We start from the raw sequence: 18,833 nt of genomic DNA, 5'->3' as shown, positions 1-18,833 counted from the left end.
ATAATGAAGAAATCACAATTCAAGCTTAGTGGCTACGCTAGGTACGGAGAATTGAATGCAATGATGAATCACATTGTGTGGAATTCTCCTTCGCCTGAATCGTTTGAAGCTGATTGGGCTGGTTTCATCAAAGAATTTGACTTAGGCCATAACAGATGGTTAGTAGGTCCGTGATCGTTAAATTAAATCACGTATGTTAGTTTCATGTTGCCTATTTATTCACTTCATGTTATTTCTGCTGGCTTGATTTCGTTCTTGTGTTTTTTCTAAGAAATGTAGCTGAGTTTTTTACCTTACTAGTCAGTGGATGTTCTTTTCAATATACAAACAGATATTTTTTCTCATAGTGTGTCTGGATGATTTTTTATTTGTTTTATCAAAGCTTTGGAAGCTGTCATCATGTTGTATATAAGTGACACTCTTATGCTTTTTTTATTGGTAGGCCTTTATGCGAATCGACATAAGTGGGTTCCAATATTTTTTAAGAGTGAATTTTGGGCCGGCATGAGGAGTACACAGCGTAGTGAAAGTATGTACGCATTTTATGGGGGATTTCTGCATTACAAAAATGGGTTCGTTCAGTTCGTCCATAAATACGACAATGTGCTTGGAAACAAGGAGCAAAAGGAGCTGGAAGATAATGCTTCGGACTCGAAAGGAGTCATCCCATGTATAAGGAGCACATGCATTGAGAGACAATTTCAGCAGGAATACACCAGTAATATGTTCAGGGTCCTTCAACTGGAGGTAAGAAAAAAAACTGATTGCGTGGTTTGATCAACTGAACAAAAGGGAGATACAATTTCTATTAAAGTGGACGAGCATAAGGTATTTTAGGGGAAGCCTGTCTACCATACTTTCATAGTAGAGTTTGACCCTTTGAGTCAAAAGGGTCGGTGCGAGTGCAACAAGTTTGAATCCGGTGGTATATTGTGTTGTCACACCCTTGCGGTATGGTCATACTACAGAGTTGACATAGTACCGAGCTGCTATGTTCTTCCTCGATGGAGTAAGAATGTCATCCGCAAGCACACTTACATTAAAAGCAGCCATGACGTGGCTCAGACCGATGAAAGCCACAATTTATTCTGGCGTCTGTGTTCAGAGTTCTATAACATTGCTCATGAGTTTGTTGCTTGTGATGAGGAAACAGCCATCTTGCGAGCTGCCCTTTGGGACGCAAAGTCCAAGCTGACTGATTACCGTGCCAGCATGCGTTTCACTACTCTTGTTGTGACTCAGAATACCATGCCCACACAGAGCACAGGCGGTGTTATTGTACATGACTTACAGGGACCCTCAAGTGTTAAAACCAAAGAACGGCTGAAGAGTAAGAGACTTTGAGCAGAGTTGGACAAGTCAATTAAAAAGTCAATGCAAAAAAGGAAGAGGTAATCGCATCCGGTATGTGCTAGAAGTGAGGTATATTTAAAATTTTTTTATGAAATTGTGTTCTTGATTCATATATGCTGTTCCCTTCTTTGTGTTGTGCATCTTGTAGGATGTTGTTAACCTTCAAACAGATAATGATCATGATAGTTCTGTAAATAAAAGATTTGAGCATTCTACTAGGAATTTATCGGATGGTAGCGGATTCATGCACCTGTTGAACTCTTTTAGGCATATATAGTTATCCTTTCGTTGTGGTTGTACATTTTTTGGTGTGGGTGGTTTGTCATACTTAGTTAGGTTTCTTGGTTCTTTAGACACAACTAAATAAACTTTGCCCCTTTCTGTTTTGTCACTTGCATTGATACTGTTATGAAGTATTCATTGAAAGAAACAAAAGCATGACTGTTGTTATCTTTTACCCAATTATTGATTATTATAGGTTTTGAGACTTTTATGGTTTTAAGGAAATGAAGTGTCACTTATTTGTTCGCAAAAAAAAAAAGGATTACTGACGATTGGATTTTTGACGGTTTAGAATTTTACAAATGAAATCTCGTCGAAGTATAGTCTCTAAACCAACAATAATCCTTTCATACAAAAAGTTGTTTGTCACTAGTACAAACCCCTAAAATTTATAAACCGAAGTATTGGACCTCGGGTCGTTCTCCCTAGGAATTGTAATGAAGTGTTTTGTTATTGGTTGTGAGTTATTTTTGGGGTTTTGATAAGAAGCATGGAAGATAAATGGCAAGAAAGTAAACTAAGGCCTAAAAAGGTCTTGGCAAGGGTTGGTGGTCAAGGATCTCTATCCTAATCACTAACCACAATATGAGAATTGGCAAGGATTAATCCCATTAAATCATCCTCTAACTAGTAGTAAAGGAAAGTCAAATGAGCTATATCAATCCTAGTCCATAAGTCCTAACTCTCCACCAATTCAATTAGTGAGAACTAGAGTCAATGGCTCCCAATCATCAATCACTTGGACATTAGTAACTCAAGAGTTCCTAAGTTACCTTTCCAAGCCAAGAGTATAAAATTCTACTCTAAAATCCAACCAAGCATTTCATCAAACACTTGGAAGGCATAAAAGGAAAGCATAGTAAATTGCAAGAAAAGTAAATCTACACTACTCAATTACAAGGAATTAACAACAACAAATCAAAAGAAACATATTTATTAAGAAGTACCTTTTATTGAATTGAAAGAATGTAGAAGGAGCAATTCTAGATCTACAACAAAATCTAAGAACAACATAAAGGAAATTATAACAAAAGAATAGAAGAAGATTGAATGTAGCAACATAGAATTGAAATGTAGAAGTAGAAGAAAGCAAAGATTAAAACCTAGATCTAAGAACTAAACCTAATCCTAATCCTAATTCTAGAGAGAAGAGAGAGCTTCTCTCTCTAGAAACTACCTCTAAACTAATCCTAATGAGTGTGTGTTAATGTGTGAATTGTCATCTCCCTCAATCCCCTTCAATCCTTGGTTCTTATATGCATTTTGGCGCCAAAGTTGGTTGCTGAAACCTTCCCAAAATCGCCAGGCACGTGCTTCATTAGTGAGGTCATGTGCCATCATCGGCGCGTGCGCGCATGGTACGCGTGCGCGTCCTTGGCCTGTTTCGCAATGTGCGCGCGAGCGCCTTGTGCGCGTGCGCGTGCTTGGCTGACTTTGCTTCTTTGGCTTTTTATGCTTCTCTCCACTTGTATGCTTCCTTCCTGGCTTCCTTTGATCCAAGCCTAGCCTATTTCATCCTGAGATTACTAACAAACATATCAAGGCATCTTATGGAATCAAAGAGGAAATAGAATTCATCAAAATAAGGCTTAAAAAGCATGTTTTTACACTTAAGCACAAATACGGGAGAGATTACGAAATCATGCTAATTTATAGGCTAAATGTGACAAAAGGTTATCAAAATACTCTAAATTCAACACAAGACAAACCGTCAAATTGGGGTTTGTCAATTACATCCGCCCTGAAAACTACTGAAGAGTATAAAAAGAAAAAAACACAAAAGGCATTCACATATCAATGAAGTGCACGCATTTGCGAATGCTTAATGATGCGTGAGCATCTTTCCTATCTTTTCCTAGTGAATTTGCATCTAATTTATTGAGTTTAATAAAGAATTAATTATCTTTTAGCCAATATGGATGCTACTTTGAGTCTTGTGCAATTTTGTTTATTTTAGGTAGCATTCGGCTGGATTTGATGGAGTTTCTGCAGCACAAGAATCAAATGAGATGGCAGCAAAGAGCGACGCGTGCGTGTGACTGACGCGTACGCATGATTTGGAGCTTTCCATGGCGACGCGTACGCGTGACTGACGCGTACGCGTGATTTGAAGATTTGCACAGCGACGCGTGTGCGTGACCGACGCGTCAGCGTCACTTGCGAAAAAGACCATCGACGCGTACGCGTGACTGACGCGTACGCGTGACTGACGCGTACGCGTGACATACGCCACGTGTAGAAATACGCTGGGGGCGATTTCTGGGCTGTTTTGACCTAGTTTTCAGCCCGAAAAACACAGATTATAAGCTGTAGAATGGAAAAAACATGTGGTCCCCACCCATCAACTGAAGACCTGCTGATTATTCTAATTTAAATTTAAATCTTATTTTTAGGAAAAGATAATATTTTTAATTTTAGATAATTAGATTTTAAATTAATTAGGATTAGTTATAAAAAGGGATTCCATTAGTTAACTTGAAGGCCATTAGATTGGAACTCTGTACATTTTACCAGAATCCTTATTTTCTTCTCTGAACCATGAGCAACTAATCCTCCATTGTTAAGGTTAGGAGCTCTGTCTATTTGTATGAATTGATTTTATTGCTTTTTCTATTTTAATTCATGTGTGGATTTATAATTTAAGAATTGTTTTCGCTCTTCATCTTATGAATTTGGGTGGAATGGAAGTATGACCCTCTTTCTATTTGAGTTCTTGTATAACTTGGAAAGCTCTTTACTTGAACAACAGCTTGAAAACATATTCTCCTAAATTTTAATTATCTAGATATAACAGGATACGTGACATATAATCCTCTTATTTTTGGGTAATTAGAATTTTTGTGGCATATAAACTGGAATTTAAACTTCACCCTCTAATTGGAATTAATTGACCAAGGCATTGGCAGTCGATGAATTTTAGAGGAGACTAGAAAGGTCTAAGGAATTAGGGTCTAGTCACATATAGTTTGCCATAAATTAAATCCTACATGATTAAAATAGTTAGTAAGAAAAGTTAATCCAGAAAAATAGATAACTCTGAAGCATTAACTATTTCTCCAATATTTTATTTTCAACTTATTTACTTGCGTGCCTGTCTTCTGACATTTTTCAACTTAAACCTTTTGAATATCTCAAAACCCTCTTCCGCTTGCCTAACTAAGCCAATCACTCAATCATTGTTGCTTGATCCATCAATCCTCGTGGGATCGACCCTTACTCACCTGAGGTATTACTTGGTACGACCCGGTGCACTTGCTGGTTAGTTTGTGGGTTGTAAAACACCGCACCACTTAACACATGGAAAAAAGAAACCATATCCCAAACCATCTAATTCACAATGAAAAGAAACATCCCAATGCCTATCAGAAGCACCATCCACTTAAAATCTTGGTTAAAGTCGCTAATGCCTGAATGAAAACAAATCGGCCGTGCAATGCTTAAAGTTCCAGCAACTTCACAATTTCAGCAATAGAAAACAATGATAAAAACATAAATAACGCGTCTATTTAGTTAACACCAGGCTAGTGAATGGAAAGAAGTTCCACTTACATATAGTCATAAACAAATAGGGTATATACACCGATCAGAGTTGAGTAAATAGTATAAAAAGGCAATGCATTGCTTATTGAACTAGAGGCATCCACAATTTGAGAACTAATTGCTTGACAATTCTGAATTACTTAACACATGAAACCTGCTGAGGAGTATCTAATAAAACACGAGCCATTCACTTCTCAATGAAGTACACACATGTTCAAATGCCTAACATGTGATAACTTGAAAAATAGATCCAGAATCATACAGTTTACAAAGAAAAGAAACATCCTAATGCCTATCAGAAGTACCATCCACTTAAAGGTTTTGGATAAAGTCACTAGCAACTTGACAACATCATCAACATGAAATCATAAACCTGCAGTGAAACAGGGTTTATCAGGCTCACACGAAACACATCTAAGTCAGAAAATGCCATATTATCATCCATAACTCTTTCACAGGGAACCTATAGATATAGTAAGGCAAGTGTCGGTATTGCTGATTTTTTACCTAGGCATCTGTCTTCTTCCGTTGTCTTCCCCTCTTGCTTGGCTTTCTAGTAGGTAACCCCGCACGCTGCAGCATGCTCTTCGTGCTCGGTGCTGTGAAGGGTGATCTCACAGCCTTAGTCTTTTTACTTGGCTAGTTGCGGTGCACAGGATCGCTGTCCAAGGCACGCAATGCCTTCCCAATTTGTGAATTATGGGGACCTATCACTATGTCTAGTATAATTTTCTTCCGGAACTCCTGTAGAACGTCCTGCATGGTGATTCCGTATGGGTGGTTAATTTTGAAAGCAAGAAAGAAATAGATAGGAAAGAGGTACAACTTAATTGTGACAGGATATTTAACTTCACCTTGTCCCAAAGCTGCAAGGGTTTCTCTAAACTCCAAATACACCACAATCACAGCTACATGTACAAATAGAAATATTATTTTCAACCATTATACTAAGTATCATTATCAAGTGAAGTGCTAGTAAGATTATTGATAAGTGTCATTTTAACTGACCCGTTATGTTGTTTTGGGACGCTGGGATAGAAACGAGGTAGGCCGTTCTCTGTGGGCTCATATGCGGACATCAACACTTTAGCTATGTCTTCAATGATTCTCCCCTTAAAAGCAGCTACACTTTAGCAATAACACATTTACAACTACTGAGGATGTCGGTGCACTAATTAGTGGACATATACTTACCACATAAGCATGCATGTTTGATCTATCATCATTATACTCTCCTGAATACATACTATCCAGCACCCACAGCCTTTTTTGAGCAATCTCAAAGGCAAACAGCCACCAATGACGATCAATACAGACTAGGACAAACCACTGCGATGGAAACAGAAATATCAAAACAGTTACATGAACAAGTTAGTCACCAAATACAGATAGTCGCAAAATTCTCAACACATGTAACGTGTTGCGGAACATCTAATGAAAAGAAAGCCAATCACATCTCAATTAAGTATATGCAATTGCAAGTGCCTAAGACATGAAAACTAAAAAACATATACAGAACCATCCAAGTGGCAATGAATAGAAACATCCTAGTGCCTATCATAAGCAACATCCAACCAAAAAATATGGTGTTGTAAGCACATAAATCAAAACATCAACATGCAAGCATTAGTTCGTGCAATGGCATCAAACAGCGAGAACCATACAGTTTTTGTTCAACTAGCGCATTGAATTACCCATTTTTGCATGGAAGCTGCTATCTTGTCAAAATATCTAGAATCATCACCGAAGTGAGGACCCAACCCCACATAACTAACGGTAGGAACCTCCCTGAAGGAATCCAAATTCCTCTTTTGCAACACAGTTTTCTGTTAAAAAAGTACTATTTAGTTTCAGACCTCAAATCATAAACAATGAGAATCCATAAATTCATGCATACCAAAATTTCTGGAGGAATACAGTAGAAGTCATCCCTAAGCCGCAATGATTCTGAGTCATTAAAGGTTGAACACATCCACTGAACAATCTACACGATAAATTTTAATTGAGTTAGGGTCATCTTTATGAGCCATGATATATATTAAGAACCATATTCATTCTATCAAAGTGTTAGTATGTTCTACTTACGTTGCTGTTGACCCAGCGCTGGGGTAGCAGTGTGCAGATGTCCTCTCGGACCAATACTAGATGTTGCTTTCCTTCATACGACGCCACGACCTGCCTTTTCTCCAACGAACCATTAGTAGCCCATCGTCGCAATCGCTCCTCATCATCCTTGTCCAGCTTTCGCCCCTTTAACAATGGATGCACCTTTATAGAAGTACATTGGGTAGACTTCTTTTCCATCTGAGTCATGCCCAGTGAAATCTTCTGGCTCGGTGGACTAGGAGTCATGCAAGACTGAGTGGTTGGCATCACGGTCTGCAGTGGCTTCGTGTTTTGCAATTGCTCAAAGTACTGCCACATTCTTTCACTCTTGGGGTCTCGCATCGACAGAAAATTGGGATTATTGCAAGAAACTCAACCAATGTTAAAGAGAAGTTAGTTTTATATGGATACAGTTCCTAATTCACTAACAAGTAAAATAGACCACAAAATGAAATAGTTTTGCTTAGGAAAATTGTCCGTCGAACTCCCATTCTTGATGTTGCATTAGTGCTACGGAGAGTGTTCTTGCATCGGGAACTCTAGAGATAGGTGTTTCATGGGGAGCGTTATCCTGATTGAGGTTGCCATCGGTGGGCTCGGTACTTGGTTTTTGTTGGTCAACTCCCTGGTTAAACAGTCGGCACATCCTCTTAGCAAGAGGCTCATTCTCCTCATCATCATCTATGCTCATTGGGAGATCTTTTTCCTCAAATTGTTTTGGGCTGGACCTACGTGATAGGTCCTTTTTAGCCCCCTCCCCCAATTTTTTTTTGTAGCTCCCCTGCTGGGCTGTTTTACGCATATTGAATATGTTAGATAAAGAAACATGCAATTACATTGAAATAAACCTTCTAAACTTATTTAAGCTAGTCCAAGATTTAAACCATACACAACCATAAACGTATACTCACCATCGGGCTAGTTTTTTATCCTTCTGCGTGTCGTGAACTTCTTCTGGTTGGAAGTGGATTTGTTGTGCGTCCACTTGGTCGTCTTTCCATTGCTACCTGCTCACTCTCTCCACCGATGGAGCTCTCCTGTTTGTAGTAATAGCATGAATCAAATTAACAACAGCGAAGTAAACTTGTTAAAATGCTAAGCCGTTAAAACGTGCTTACCCTTGGCGGCGCCGAATCCTTTTGTCCACGCTTTTGTAGTGCTTTTTTTTACCGATTTTCTCCTTTCAGATTACAGTGACCGGCCTTTTATGTCTTCACCTTTCCGCTGTCTAGTCAAGAGGCGGCCCTGATTTAAGAAATGAAGAGAGTCATTGACCTTAATCAAACTCTAAAGCATCACCAACACAAAAACCAGAACCAGAAAAAAAAACCATTCACAACTTAAACACACGGGGTCAACCACAACTACCTAGCACATCTGAAACTGGAAACATATTTAGAAACAACCAAATAGCAAACATAAGAAACATCTTGAGTCCTCTCGAAAGCAACATCCACTTACATACTGGCATAAAGTAACCGATTACCAGAGAGAAATGAGTACCTCGGATATAATATATTGCGCCTTCTTTTCTAGCCTCTCCGAGGTCCACACAGTGAGCCATGGCTTAGGCTCATGATAGTTGTCGAGATGATCGTATTGCAACCGCTGAAAATAGAAGACCTGCACAGAGGATGGTTACCAGTTATGTTTTACATAAAGGAAAAATAGGTTGAATATATTCTTAAGTTGAACAGTTAGCACCATATATAGTTCAAGATGGTAAAAGGTTGGAAAGCAATGGAGGGAAGTTGTTGGCATACAGAAAAAATGACTTAACAAGTAGTAAGGTAAAAGAAGAAAAGGAGAATCAGTTTCGGCCATTCATTGCAGGACCAATAATATAAACTTTTTTGAGTGGGAAAGACATATTGCATAAAAGACAAAAACCATCTAATCAGTTCAAAAAAAACATACGGATGTCCACTTAGATAATCATCCACATCGCTACCAATAGATTGAGTTAAAACTCCAACAAACCTGTCCAAAAAATCTCTTTTTGATGCTGCAATTTTAAATATCCACATTCAGACAAAAGTTTGATTTAAAACAAAAAATAAACTTAATTATAACTAACTTTTTTCTTACAAAACACCATTACACAAGGAAGAACATCAGCTAGCGTATACAAGAGATATATAGCAAACAACTAATTTTTGATAGCCACGTGGCAGGGATTACTGTCATCCAGGGATGGGAATGGATCGCCTACAACATGTTCATGTGTTAGTGCATGGTGATATATCTATACCCAAAGATATTTGTGCCAATACGCCTATGCCACACTAGGTAATTAAGATAGCAAAACTTATCTCGAGACGGAATGCCGAAAACCCTCCGGATTAACTCGGCATTGAGGCGGATGTTGTCAATGTCGAGTATAAAAGTTCTTGGCTTAACTTGATACGACTCGGCCAGGTGAATCATGATGGCTTGCTTCACCAACCAATTCGGAACAAGCCTCAAGAATCTGAATCCGATCTCATCAATCTCTGCAAGCTTCTCAACAGAGTTGTTTTTAGATAGCGTGCTCATCATGTTATGTACGTAGCTGGGCGAGCATCGCGACTCTAATAATTTCTGTTAATTGTAACACTAGTTGTAAGTCACACATAAGATCATGTAGAATGTTAAAATGAGAATGGTAGACATCATTTTACCTTTTTTCATGTTGGTTGGCTTTTCTGCAAAACAATCCTGATGCAGTTTCACAAGAAACAGCCCCAGTACCTAAAAATGGATATTGCATACAAAGATCAGAGGCAACATTAAAAGAGTTCTCAATTAAACATGGTTGATGATGCTATACGAAACCCATATCAATTAATACCATATTAAACCAAAATTAGACGCAGTATATATCAAATTGCACGAGGTTCATTTTTAAACACATGCAAAATTAGAGTAGATGTTCAACATGAATAGAAAATCGTTTGAAGAGAGTCTTAAGTTACAGAGATTACATCAAGTGTACGTTCCAGGATATAAAGGGTTGGAAAGCAAACAGGTAAATTTGCATATAGAAAACATGATTTAACAAACAGTAAGTTACAAGACGGGTGGTAGAAACGATTTCAGAGTTCCAAATAAATTGACTCTTGGATCATGAGTAAGGACCAAAATTAAGTTCGACCAAAATTAGAACAAATTTAATATAATTTCATCATCCAAAATTCAAACCACTATTAAGAGAACAGCAACAATCAATCTCCAATCACATTCAATATAGCAAAATCCAACTCCCAATAACAACATCTTTTGCTCTCTAATTTCAGAATCATCCATTCGCTAGTTACAGCAATTCAACAACATCCAACAACTTAGCAAAGGTAAACCACATCGACTACAACCATAGTTCCTGAACCTAAGCATAGATTACAAAACATAATTAAACCATTTCTAATTTTATGTTCTTGGTAATTAATAAACTCCAATAGATGTTGTAAAACCTCCAACAAATCTTATCCAGAAAATCAAATTTTCTTGCTAGAATTTTATATAATCAGTACAAACCCAAGTTCAATTAGGAAAAAAAACATACTTACCAGTAATAACGCTTTTGCGAAACTCCTAAACCATAAAAACATGCAGCTGATATTTATCAAAAGGACCAGTGATTCAGCAAGATTATATTACCTGAATTATACAACATAAAAGAAACCTCCAATCCCTAAAAATTCACTGAAAACACTACAACAACACCATGTCTAAATTTCTTTTCAAAATATGCAGAGAAAATCAGAAGAAACATCTAAATACTTACCAATTAGTGAGATGAAGGGAGGTTCCAGTCTAGAGCAGTGAAACCCCAATGGCGTTTGGCTGAGCTGCACCAGGAAGCTTCAAGAGCGCCGCTAACACCGGCATGCAGCAGCAGCTGCGCGCCCTCCGTGATGAGAAGACCCTACTCGCTCGACACACCTAGGTGGGAGCCCGTGACCACGACCGAGGTTGGTGAAGCTACAAGGAGACGGGGAGTCGCGCCGTTCTGGTACGGTGCGTGGAGGCATGATGCGCGGAGGCGCGGGGGGCGGTGTCCGAAGAAGACAGGAAAGAGGTTTGCTCGATGCTCCCGGAATCGTGACGCGGCCGTAGATGGTTTTTAAAATATGGTGCAGTAAAACGGTGAAAGGAAAGGATAGGGTTTTGGAAAAGGTGATTTTAGTTTATCATGGGTCAATTTTAGGGTGATGCTGAAGTGAATTGGGCTTTCGGATCCCAACCCAAAAGCATTTAGCTGAATTTTGGTTGGAACCATCTTGATTTCTTAATATTATTTTTTAGCTAAAAAACTCGCAAATATCTATACTCTTATTACTTTAATTCATTTCATCTTCTTGCTCCTTAACGTTAATATCTCATTAACATGGAATTGAATTTATGAGCTTGAAACAATTGCGGTAAATTAATCTTTTCTATATATTCTATTTAACAAATCTTGTAACCCTTAACATGGAGTTCTTGCACAGCCTTCCATATATCTATTAGTAGCCAAAATATTATGTAAATCATTAATTATACAAAAATAAGATATATTTATATTATCTTCTTTACATTAATTATTTTGTGATGAATTTATGGTACATCGGGAAAACAAAATATTAGATAAGATTTTGAGGAAATTAATTTGGGTTGATATAGTGGTTAATTTACTAGTTCGTTTAAATAAGTGTTAGAAATTTGAATTCGTATTTATTTTTTGTTTGTTGGGTTGATAGATACTATAAAAAAAATAAAAAAATATATTCTTTTTAAAAGAAATATCGAGTAGAATTAAAAAAAAAGCAATAATTGACTAATAATTAAAAAAAGTAATAATTGATTAATAAATAAATCCGATCAAAATAGGATGAAAGAGTAAGAAGAATAATTATGTCAAGCATTTTAATTTTTTATGTCCATGTAAGTATTGCAATTTACGGATTGAATCATTGAAAGACTAAGAAAAATGAATTGTGTCCAATGTTATAATTTTTTACGATATATAAATCTATATTGCAATTTTAGAAATTTATTTGATATTTTTTCTTCAATAATTTATAAATTTTTCATAAACATTTTTTTTAAATACTTAATATGTATTCTTCTAAAAATTATAGATTTGTCATAATTTTATGATGTTCTTAATCATTACTTGAAATAACAATTCAATCTTCATTAAATATAGTATTTAATTTTTAATTTTCGTGGGACTTTTTGAATTTTTTATTAAAGTCTCTATTCAGAATTAATGGATTTTGTTTTTAAGTAAGGTTAACTAATTACGTGTCAAAAAATTATTTCAAGAGACAAAATATTTGTTGTCATGTTAACAATATGTTGTAGTAAAGTAAAATACGTAAACTTTTGAAAAAAATTTTATATGACCCTTCAATCCTTAACTAATTATAAACATAAATACATAAATTCATAATAAATTATAAAGTATGACCGATAACCATAATTTTCAACAATATATTGTATCTGTTGTTGGTTGGTAGCGACTTCAGTTCTTTGTTCTTCCTTCTTCATATTTTTCTTTACAAAATCTTTATGCGAGCTTAGTAAACGCTACCTCATCAAGTTCAATTTAACTTTTAATTTATTATTCTCTTTATGATCTCCAATGCAGATTTCATATCTCAATTCTTATAATATCCATCTATTAGGGTTGTGAACATGATCTTGTCATGTTTTAAATTTTTTTCACTCATTTTATTTACAAGTTTCCTTTAAATTACGAATCTTATAAAGGCCATCGATTAGCGCATTGTACGTGATCAAATTTGGTCTAATGTCCTAATTGATCATTACTTAAAAGTTTTTCAAAGGCAAATCAAATTTTTATATTTGTATTGTCCATCAATCAAAATAATAAAAATATCTTTGCAATTTAAGAAGAAGTGAAAACTGAGACTACTATCAACTAAGATTAATAATTAATAAAATAGTAGATATAATAACTTATTAAAATTTAAGATATTTATCATACTTTGTAGTTCATTATAAATTTAAATGTCTATATTTATAATTAGTTAAAAATTTAATTGTCTCATAAAATTTTTTACAAGATTTATTTGTGCTACTTCATTGCAGGGTATTATTACTAACACGACAAGAAAATGTTTTGTCTTTGATTTTTAGACATATAATTTTTTAGACATATAATCAATTACTGTTATATGTAAGTAAAATTTATTTATGGTACATGCTATGGTGTCTATATATATTTGCCTAACTTATTAAAATGAAATAAAATTTAATATTTAAATTAAAAAATATAAAAATAAATTATTTTTTAATATTTAAAACTTACAATAAAAGGTAATTTCGGCAATTTCGACACCAAAGTTACAGCCACCAGAGAATTGGCGTTTTTTAATATTTGAAGGAAGAGTTTAATAGAGGAGTCATAAAGTCTGACAAAATTAATGATTAAAAGTTGCAATCATTCTCCAATCAATGAGAAACGGATTGTTATTTTGAACCATGGATAGGAGCCGAGATGGGGTCTTCCTCTAAAATTTTTTATAACCTAATTTTTTTTTCTTATTGTTGGCAACTAGGACATGCCACTTATCAGTCACCTGTTTGGGGTTCGCATGATGATGACTGTGAGACAGTGAGAGACTGAAGAGGCATTTAATAACTCACACATAAAAAAAATAGAGATTAGAGAAGAAACAGATTTGTTTCTGAAATTTTGTATTTGCTGTAGGAAAAGAAGGGAAGGAACAAGTAATCATGGGTTCGGGTCACTTTGGAAGAAATGGCAGTGGCGAAGCTGGTCCTAGTGGCACCATCCCCCCAACCTCTGCCTGCTCAGCCGGAGATGATGCGCGCCGCCGAGAAGGACAAGCAGTATGCCTCTTTCGTCTATGAAGTTTTACTTAATATATCATAGTATAGGTACGAGGGTTGCTGTTGCTTATCAAAATGAGGTTTGTTTATTTCTATATTTCTGTAAAGGTTTTGTGATTTTTGAGAGTATTTGCTGATCAAAACTGCATAATGTAAGAAGTACTCTTATGTTCAAAGTATGACAAACAAATACACTTCAATTTGCATAATGTGGTGTGATGCTTTTGTGGAGGGTACTGTACTGAGTCAATGGCCATTTTCTATGTGGATCATTAAAGGAAGGGATGCATGCAACTCTTTTTACACTGAAGATATTGGATGAGGAAGTTTATTGTGGCAACACTTAATTGGATGTCGGTTTTAAAAGTTCTTTTACATTGACAGTGCGGAGAAGCAGGACTTGATTGAGTAGTGCTTATTAGGGTGTGTTGTTTTGCAGACAAAATCTTTTTGGGGGAAATGTTTTACTATGTTCTCACAACAGGGTTAGGGCAGCAGACGCTTGGGGAGGAGTACTGTGACACCACTCAGGTTTCACTATATTTCATCTTCATTTTTTATGCTTACTTTTAATATATTTTTTTCCCTTAATGTGACTTTTCCACCAAGTATGTGGCTCTCTTACTGTCTTACATACAGATCACAATAGTTTTATTTTATAAAGAGAAAGGGGGCAACACTTTTATTAAAATCTAGCCAGCACTTAACTAGCAAAAGAAAAGTGAGTAATCCCAAACCATTGGATGAAATCTCACACCATTAAAAACACCAATGATGGCTAACTGATGGCTACAAATCACAAAACTTGCTGGCCCTTAGCACTCCTCCTTTATAAGTTCTATTTGGATGCAATGTCGTTCTAATACTTTCATATCCTAATAATAAGTGATAGTCATATCATCAGAAAATAATTTAGTCTTTTAAGAACTACATCAATTAAGTCATATACAATGGAAATATGATTTATTTATAGTGTAAATTACTTTAACAGTGGATTGAAATTAAACACTTTTTGCATTCTATTTTATTATTATAACATATTTGGTTCAGATTGGAAGAGAATTTAGAATATCATTATGTGTTGGAGGACCATGACTTTAGGCATAGGCAGACACCTAGTTCGAAATTGAAAATGTCTTTGTGGTGCATTCTTTTTATGCTAATGTTTTATTGGCTTGGAAGTAATATTTCTTCCCCTTCTTTTTGTTTGTTTGTTTTGGGGCTGAGCTTTATAGCTGTTTTGGTGAACTTCCCGCTATTCTGAATTTGGAGAAGTTGTTGATTGTTTTTCTTTTTACGGTTGCTGGCGCTTATGGGCTGCCTCCTACCCCTGCAAGGCGCACTATTTTCATTGTATACCAGACAGCTATTCCTTATATAGCAGATCATATTAGGTTGGTTATTGCCTGTTTCTCCTAAATTTGGATTAACTCATCGAGTTCTTTGATTATTCACCATGAAAGAGCCATCTGTGTGTCAAGTTTTGTGATGACTTGATTGTTTATTTGACAGTTCATGAATTGCTTCCCGTGGCATTGCCCTTGCTGATTCAGAGTTTGCTGAGAGTTATGGTGAAAGTGCTATCAGGAGCCGTAGTTCACAGGACTCTGCAGTTAGTCCTTCAACATCAGGACAATATAGTACAACTCTTTCAAGATTGAAGCAAAAACTGAGTGGTTTTTGGTTGCATGTGGTTCAGCGATGGCCTGTGGTATATTTATCATCAATAATTTTTGTAAAACTGTTACAGTTATATACTGTTCTACTATTTGTTCTCCCTTCAAAATTGTATGAGAAGTCAGAACTCACAATTTAAATTATACTTGGCTGATCCTTGTATGAAACCCGATTATTTTCTTCTTTTGTTGGAGCTGTATGTTTGCTTAAGCTTACAAAGTTTGAACTGGCTTTGTCTAAAAGAATATTTTGCTTTTACTGAATAAAGTTTTTATACCCTGCCACCAGATGCTCCCTTTTGTGCGTGAGTTGATACACTGGTTCTTTGTGCTAATCTAATGCTGTTCTACTTTGAAGGTGATCCTTTTGCTTGATAGGCTCATTGAGGTGATAAACTTTCCAGAAGTAACTTCTCTACATGCATTCCATTTTCCCCCATTGTTTGCAGGCCTTTATTATCATATATCTAAGCGTGCTTCAGGCATTCGTTATCTCTTCATTGGAAAACCATCAAATCAAAGACCCAGGTATTAGCATTTTGAAATTCCAAATTTTGTACAAATGTGTTGGCAATGGAGGATTTGCTCTCAAAATTCTCCATAATATCTTTTCCTACTGTTTTAGCTTTTTATTTAGACTTTTTTTTTGGATTGATGGAAAGTGATGCAATGGTATTGTATTGGATGAAGTCCATTCCATCCATACTCCCCCCACCCCCCTCTCTCTCTCCTAAGAATTTTTAACAGCAATGAGATTGGATGCAATGGACTGAGGGCGTATAATGTAAAACCTAATGTTCCTTTTAATTCCATTGAATTTCTAAGCAATAGGATGAAAGTTCCATGTTGATCTTTAGACAGTGGACCAGAACATTTGTTTTATATTTTTTTACATTCTACTCCATATCATTCGATCAATAATTCTTGGGTTAGGTGACCTCCTGAAATTGCTTTGTAAAAGGTCTGTATACACATTATAATTATTATTGTTCTTCCTGATATGCTTCCTTACGAAGAATAAATATGGCCTTTAGTACAGTCTGTGATGACCTTTGTCTCGTTCCACAATCCTAAGCTTATCTATTATTTCCTATCAATCATTGTAGTAAGCAAAGTATGTTTCTTCCATAGAGGATTTATTTTGAGCACCTGTCTTTTCTTTGATTTCACTTTGGTGCAGATACCAAATACTAGGAGTATTTCTACTGATTCAACTTTGTGTAATAGCTGCAGAAGGGCTGCGCCGAAGAAGTTTATCTTCAGTTGCTGGCTCAGTTCATCAGGCATCTTTTGCATCCCAACAGAGATCAGCAGGTCATAGTTTTTTCCTTGATTAATTTTTCCTTTGATTTTTCATTCATTTTCTTTTCTTCTCTTCTTAATTTCCATTTCTACTGATATTCTTATGCATTACAACAATTTTTTGCTATTTCAATTTATTGCAATTTCTGTCCAAAAATTAAAAGAACTTTTGTTATTAAAAGGACATGGTTTGCCTGTTCTGAATGAAGAAGGTAATCTGGCATCTCTAGATACTGATGAAGGAGGTTGGGTCTCCAATTCTTCATCTTCTGAGGTACAAATGTCACATCAAGTCATCCTATATTCCTTGCATCTACTGGTTTTGTTCAAACCTTGAATATGTACAATAAGATTAACGTGGTTGTAATGCAGGCAATGATGGTTTGTTACTTTTGTGCATCCTATTTTGGTTTAATATTGTTAATAAGCAGAAAGCCTATTTTCTATTAAGAAAGATATGATCTACCACAGTGAACTTAATAAGAAATAGAGCATATTATATTGACCTTCTGTGATTTGGAAATAAAAAATTCTATATGTACATAAAAATTCAGTCACCAAATCAACCAACATGTATTTGTGTATAAATGCATGTGTTGTTTCACACACTTTTAATGTGTATTTTATGTTCCAATATGTATTTCAGGTGGCTGATTTTTGGCGTATACATAACATGATTGGAGTGAAATTCATCATGATTTCCCTCTATATTCACATTACATTTATCTCTAAATCCTTTTATGGGAGATTAGCATTATGTTCACATTTTGACAGAACAGAAGGGTACCTACCATTACTTAAATCCTAGTAGAGATCAATGTATTTTTAGATATAGTAGAGTGGGGTTGAATTTGACCAAATTTCAAGTGAGGTGAGGGTAATTTGTCCTAATCAGTATCAATTGTATTTTGATAAATCCTCATCTGTTTTGCAGTATGGGACTAGCAAATGCACTCTTTGCCTAAGTAATCATCAACATCCAACAGCTACATCCTGTGGCCATGTATTTTGCTGGTATTGTGTCGTCCTGCATTATTTATTCTCCTCACATGCCCCCATTTCTGTTCGTTGAACCTCCTCTTTGTTTTGATGTGATCTCATGTAGGAACAATGAAAAGCCAGAATGTGCTCTTTGCCGCATCCCAATAACACATTCAGGTCTAGTTTGTGTGTGTCATTCAGACTTCAGAGTATCCATTTCTTCATCTGCAATCTCTTGTATAAAAGAGAGGATATATCATGAAAGGTAACATTTTCCTTGTCTTGGATCTTGCAAGGATTTTATTTATTTATATGTTTATAATGATGTCATTACAAGGGATATTTGGATGTTCGTAGAGTATGTTTATGTTTAATTAAGGGAAACATTTACAACCACTAAATTTATGTGGTTTTTGTATAATTATTAAACGTTAAATGAAAATATACGGTGGTTTATTATTATTAATTTATTTTCTCCTGTGAAACTTAAGTATAACCTCTTCCTAGGATAGACTCAAATCATGATAGATATTGCTTTCGTTTGAACTAGAGCGTTAATTTAAACTAGTGGATAATTATAACAAGCATATATAGAATTAACATGTTAAGTTTTTAAGATGAGTGTGAAACGTTAGAAAACATCCTCTCCCAGTTTTGTTCCGCATTACCACAAGAGAATTAGATGATAGATTATAGAAGAAGAATAATAATGGCACGCAAGGTAGGGAAGAGACAGAATTTGTTCTACTCCAA

General features: G+C 35.7%; 2 protein-coding genes across 2 annotated transcripts; both read left to right on the top strand.

The window, feature by feature from the left end:
• The first annotated feature begins 3 nt into the window (after positions 1 to 3).
• On the top strand, positions 4 to 1,344 carry LOC130933817 (protein FAR1-RELATED SEQUENCE 6-like). The gene is made up of 3 exons (XM_057863424.1): positions 4 to 166; positions 443 to 747; positions 838 to 1,344. The coding sequence occupies exons 1-3, from the start codon at positions 4 to 6 to the stop codon at positions 1,342 to 1,344; spliced, it is 975 nt and encodes a 324-aa protein (XP_057719407.1).
• A 12,685-nt stretch (positions 1,345 to 14,029) lies between these two features.
• On the top strand, positions 14,030 to 18,526 carry LOC130933815 (peroxisome biogenesis factor 10-like). The gene is made up of 9 exons (XM_057863423.1): positions 14,030 to 14,121; positions 15,172 to 15,264; positions 15,357 to 15,515; positions 15,640 to 15,832; positions 16,156 to 16,325; positions 16,978 to 17,111; positions 17,282 to 17,373; positions 18,034 to 18,113; positions 18,205 to 18,526. Exons 1-9 carry the CDS (start codon positions 14,030 to 14,032, stop codon positions 18,347 to 18,349), a joined length of 1,158 nt encoding a protein of 385 aa, XP_057719406.1. The 3' UTR covers positions 18,350 to 18,526.
• The last annotated feature ends 307 nt before the right edge of the window (positions 18,527 to 18,833 follow it).

Source organism: Arachis stenosperma, chromosome 6, assembly GCF_014773155.1.
Source record: "Arachis stenosperma cultivar V10309 chromosome 6, arast.V10309.gnm1.PFL2, whole genome shotgun sequence".
NCBI lineage: Eukaryota > Viridiplantae > Streptophyta > Magnoliopsida > Fabales > Fabaceae > Arachis > Arachis stenosperma.
Note: the sequence above shows the minus strand (reverse complement) of the source record. Positions and strands in the feature narration are given on the sequence as shown.

Excerpts from the sequence above, each read along its gene's own strand:
- LOC130933817 (XM_057863424.1), top strand. The coding sequence starts at position 4 with ATGAAGAAATCACAATTCAAGCTTAGTGGCTACGCTAGGTACGGAGAA. Across the intron at positions 167-442 it reads CCATAACAGATGGTTAGTAG|GCCTTTATGCGAATCGACAT; the intron begins GTCCGTGATCGT and ends TTTTATTGGTAG. Across the intron at positions 748-837 it reads TCAGGGTCCTTCAACTGGAG|GGGAAGCCTGTCTACCATAC; the intron begins GTAAGAAAAAAA and ends AAGGTATTTTAG.
- LOC130933815 (XM_057863423.1), top strand. The coding sequence starts at position 14,030 with ATGGCAGTGGCGAAGCTGGTCCTAGTGGCACCATCCCCCCAACCTCTG. Across the intron at positions 14,122-15,171 it reads GCCGCCGAGAAGGACAAGCA|ATTGGAAGAGAATTTAGAAT; the intron begins GTATGCCTCTTT and ends TATTTGGTTCAG. Across the intron at positions 18,114-18,204 it reads TGTGGCCATGTATTTTGCTG|GAACAATGAAAAGCCAGAAT; the intron begins GTATTGTGTCGT and ends GATCTCATGTAG.